This window comes from Arachis ipaensis, chromosome B03 (genome assembly GCF_000816755.2).
Source record: "Arachis ipaensis cultivar K30076 chromosome B03, Araip1.1, whole genome shotgun sequence".
In the NCBI taxonomy this organism is placed as follows: domain Eukaryota; kingdom Viridiplantae; phylum Streptophyta; class Magnoliopsida; order Fabales; family Fabaceae; genus Arachis; species Arachis ipaensis.
Window position 1 is genome coordinate 10,911,560 of NC_029787.2, and position 4,868 is coordinate 10,916,427.

At 32.2% G+C, this 4,868-nt stretch overlaps 2 protein-coding genes across 3 annotated transcripts in view; one reads left to right on the plus strand and one right to left on the minus strand.

Annotated features, from left to right (window-relative positions):
- The window catches only part of LOC107629564, a gene marked incomplete in the record, with an annotated part of 18,186 nt that extends 15,114 nt beyond the window's left edge, over positions 1–3,072 (plus strand). Inside the window, 6 exon segments of the mRNA XM_016332380.2 lie at positions 427–550; positions 1,528–1,629; positions 1,740–1,804; positions 2,096–2,177; positions 2,324–2,403; positions 2,500–3,072. Of these exon segments, the coding sequence (XP_016187866.1) occupies positions 427–550; positions 1,528–1,629; positions 1,740–1,804; positions 2,096–2,177; positions 2,324–2,403; positions 2,500–2,557 (511 nt within the window).
- LOC107629562 overlaps positions 2,892–4,868 on the minus strand; it is a 7,306-nt gene continuing 5,329 nt past the window's right edge. The window contains exons 8-11 of one of the 2 annotated variants that reach the window (XM_016332378.2): positions 4,372–4,638; positions 4,002–4,080; positions 3,803–3,925; positions 2,892–3,581 (exon numbers count right to left, since the gene is read on the minus strand). In XM_016332378.2, the coding sequence (XP_016187864.1) occupies positions 3,414–3,581; positions 3,803–3,925; positions 4,002–4,080; positions 4,372–4,638 (637 nt within the window). In that variant the 3' untranslated portion in view covers positions 2,892–3,413. The remainder of the gene's footprint in view (positions 3,582–3,802; positions 3,926–4,001; positions 4,081–4,371; positions 4,639–4,868) is intronic. The other variant, XR_001617986.2, reaches the window with a different exon arrangement.

Sequence of the window (4,868 nt, forward strand, 5' to 3'; positions counted from 1 at the left end):
GTTAGAAATTTTAATTTTAAATGAACATATTCGTCCTTAGCAAAAAACTGTTTGTAAAACAAAATAATACTAAATTATAATTATGTCCTTTTTCATATCGTTAGCAAAGTTGAAATGTAACTTGTGTGAAGATCATATCCTGCTCTATAAAAAGCCTCCCACTAATTGATTTAATTGAGAAAATGATACCCGGAAAAATGATACATTTTTATCAAAATACACAAAACACATCATCATTTCACAATATCATATTTTAAGAAAAATAAAAAAATGTGAAAAAAAAAAAAAAGAAAAGCATGTGGATGATAGACTTGGTCTACTTAACAAAGTTAAATCTTTCTCCAAATACAATTTTCCATTTAATTATCCTTAAACATTTGCTTTTATTCTTGAAAATTAAGATTACACTTCAATCATGGTATTCAGGAATTTACCAGAGGTTAGATGTGCTTATGAGAATCTAGGAGTGCCAACTGTTAGTGCTCGATTTGGATCAGCACCATTTTTCTGGAATTGGGGAATGGAAAATTTGACCAAAGTTCTTCCTTTGGTATGCTCCTGAATCATAAGCTTTAATTTGTTGCTAACAGTATTCCTTTAGAATATCTTGAAATATGTATAATAATGGTGCCAATAGAGCTGAAAAGTGAACACAAACTACACTAATTAAGTAAAATATTATGATTTGCTTGTGTTAATTATTTTAGCACGATATAGAGTACTCTGGTTGGATTTGAAATCTTAGTTTCAATTGGTATGAGCTGTGTTTAATGATTTAATCTACTACATCATATGATAATATCGCCCATAAATGATTATCTAGAACGTAAATATTTGTAAAATAATATAACAATATTGAATTAAATAAGTTCTGAAATTATATTAAAATTGAAATTAAGCGACTCTAATTCAATTTTAAAATTGTGCTAAAAAAATGAGAAATATCGCGTATTTATGTAGTGTTTGTTTTTAGATATTAAAACTGAGATTGGATGATTGCTACTTAGTATTATATATTAGAACTAAAATTTTAGATTTGAAACACAAAAGTTCAATTTTTAAGTATCTCTAGAAAATAAAAATACAAATAACTTAAATTTTTGAGATTGGAAATTGAATCTTTAATAATTTTTTTTAAATATTTTTATTTAACTTTTCAAATTTTAAATCTATTTTTCATTTTTCGTATTTATCTTAAACCAAATATGATACTTAGACATAACTCAATCTAGTACATTTTACACTAAACACAATACTATAACTTAATTTAGTCTCTATCTTTCAGTCTTTCAATTTCTGTCTCTGAATCTCAGTCTCTCTTTCAAATGCAGTCTTGTAAACTACCTAAAAATCTTGTTTCAAAGAGGCGCGAGACTTATAATAATTATTATTTGAACCATAACCCTGAGTATCAACAAGCAATACTGAAACTAACTCCACTGTTTTCTTTCTTCTCTGCCTACTATTAATATAATTGAGGAGTATATGTTATTCTCTTTTCTTCACACAATTGAGTAAACGATGCAGGAATTTCTGAGAGACAGGAGTAAAGTGGGAAGGTTGGTTGAATTATTTGGTCCTTTAATTGAAGCAGTTGATGGGATTGTCGGGGAACATATATCAATGAGGGTGAGGCAAATAAGTAGAAATATTGTGAAAATAGTGCTCCTTTAATCGTTCTTTTAATTTTCTTTTCTTTTCAAAAATGGCAGAACTGTTGTTATAGATGTTCTTAACAGGTTGATTTGGAGTGTGCAAGTGACCGCAGCAGGGTTGCCATCTTCAGTCACAGGAAACTTTCCACGTAATTTACATTGACAATTGCCACTTTATTTGCATTTCGTACATAAATTAAATTAGCTTTTGACACATTCTTAATTTATGTATATAATTTCTTTGGATGCTATGTAAGTAGTGTTTTGAAGTACTATATATGGTACAACATACAAGTTTTTAAACTCGGATTGAATATATGGTATGTTATTAGTTATGACAAGGCTTATTATAATAATGACCCTTTTATGAATGATATTATCATAATAAAAGTGATAATATTTATTCACTAACAATTAATGCTACGTGTACGTTCTTCCAGAGCTGCAGGAATTGCAACAGCAGCATTTGCACTTGCGATTCTAGAAGGAAGCACAGAGCCTGGTGTTTGGTTTCCTGATGAGGTATGCATTATTGCATTTACAGTGTTTTCCTTTTTTTTGGGGGGGGCACATTTTAGACTTATAACATGAACATTTCACCACAAAAGTAATTTTTTTTCTTTTTCTTTTAATCTGAATATAATTATATAATTAAATTCTATATGCAGGTTCAAGGACTTGCAATTGAGGCCAGAGAAGTTCTTCTCAAGCGTGCTAGCCAGGGTACATTTAACTTTGTAATGAACAGGTGAACTTTTAAAACTTATTTATTGTTGACTTTCTTTGCAAAATTTTTATTTATGCCATTTTATTTGCTTTTTTCTCTTCATTTCTGAGTACTCAGATCACCATGGACGATTGAAACAAATCCAAAGGAGCACGGATTAGGAATATATGTATGAGCTGGGATCCAAACGTGAAATTCAGTAAAATTATTTTGTTGTACTGATAGGTGTACAATGTAATCGCTTATCAAAGGTGTACAATGTAATGAATGTATAGTCCATGAGAGATGATTAATGGAAAAGAAGCTATAACTTTCTTATGTTATACGGAACTAAGATGTTGATTTGACCATGTTTATGTTAAAATAAATAAATTAATTAAATAAAAAGAATTACATGTTCCTGAAACAATTATGGATGTCCCAAAAAAAACCAATGATTTCAAAAATTACTTTGTTAGCAAAATTGCAACTGGTGGTTTCATAAGTCGTAATTACAACCTTAGAAGTGGTATTACAATCTGATTTCATCTGTACATCTCAGTATAGACTTTCTGACAAGTGTGTCTATAAAATTTACATCTGCAAAACCAACAAAAAAATCAGACCTCAATCATAAAAGCAAAATTTCAATCTTGGCCAAGCTTAATTACCGAAACCTACCTCTAAGTAATGGTCAGCCATAAAAAAAAAAATATATATAAACAAATGCTCTTAGAATGAAATCACATCTTCTTCTCTTGTCAGAGAAAAGTTCTCCCAAAGCAACCGGAAACATTGGCCAGCAAAACTTTTCCGATCTCGTGTTTAATTCGCCAATTTAGGTGCCTGTTGGACCTCTCTTGAAACTCCAGACTCAAGCAGCATAGCAACTGAATGAATGCATCACTGAGTTTCTCAAAATGCACATGCAAGTGCAGCAGATAAAGAGATCACCTTACTTGGCCCAACATCAGTGAAGTCAAACTGTAATCCTGATCCTAGCCAGATTAAATTTCACGGTTTTTTCTTATTTCCTACTTTGTTGGCCAGGTTCAAAACTGAGGAACAGAATTACCGTATGATCTCCGACCCTCTCTCCATGATCTCCTGCCACTTTGTTCAAATGGATAATACTGGGCATCCGCACTAGGTCTAGGCATAGGTCCATGGCGTTTCTTTTGGGCATTTCTCATTTCTTCTTCCGCATCATATCGTGCCCGCTGCAAGAATGCAATGATAAAATGAATATGCAACGCATTATGCTCCAAGGCCCTTGCAACTTGGTTCATGTCCATCCGACATCTCATGCTAATAATATTTAGAATCTAAGCAATGTGGTATAAGTAACCAAAGAAATATATTCCAATTTGCATCACTGATCCTTCAATATAAACAATATTTAGAAGACTTTTAAAATTTGTTATTTGAATATACACAATACCTTGGCAGAGTCTGATAGGACAGCATACGCCTCGCCAATTATTTTGAAAAGCCTATCTGCATCTCTGTGTACTTCTTCAGCAATGTCCTTCCATATCCCATCATCTCTCAAAGATTGACCAGCCTACAGAATAAAACAAAAATGGTAAAACACGAATATTAATATATAAGCATTAACCCAAGTGGCCAATCAAAATTACTTTGTCTGGATGATGTCTAAGTGCCGCTTTCCGATAGGCCTTCTTGATTTCAGATGATGAAGCAGATGGCTCAACTCCCCTGCCAACATCAAACAGCAGACACACCATCAGTGACAGATATGACTTGCACACTGATTTATTCCCCCAGATACAATTAACCTTTCTAGGCTATCGACATTGCATATTTTCAAGATAAATGTGAAGATGTCGAGAATTTGCATGCTTATAGCCTTCACATTGAAATTTATCAGAAAGGTAGAGGGGCGGTGCCGTTGAAGAAAATGATCTTGATAACTTGTAACATGGGATTGTATTGGTACAGATGAAAAGTTATTATAAACAGGCCAGTGTTAATAAGAAAAGAACTTACAAAATGAGGTACATATCAAGAGGGATCTCCTTTCTGGCTTCCTCCTCTATTTCATAAAGCCGAATACGATTTTGTTTCAATTCATTAGTATAACTAGTTGACCGATCAGATAACCCAGGTTGATTGGTACTATCGTCCACTTCCTTACTAAGGAGGGAGACAAGTCTCCTAAGATCACTTGCTGCTTGATCATAATCCCTTATAATTTCATATAGTGTTGCACGCCTAGAAAGTGCCTGCATGAGTAATGAAGACATATCTTTCATACATATATTTATCCAATTAACATGCAATTGAAATCCTAAATAAAATCATTCATTTAGTCCGGAGTTCAAAAAGAATAAATTTTAGAAAATGAAAATACATATACAAAGTAGAAAGTTTGCAACAATACAAAGATAGCATCTAGGGGAACCTGCTATCAAGCATGGATAATATTAATATCTGGCAAAGTTTCAGTTCAAGGTTAAAGAGAAAAAAAAAAAAAAAACCTTCAA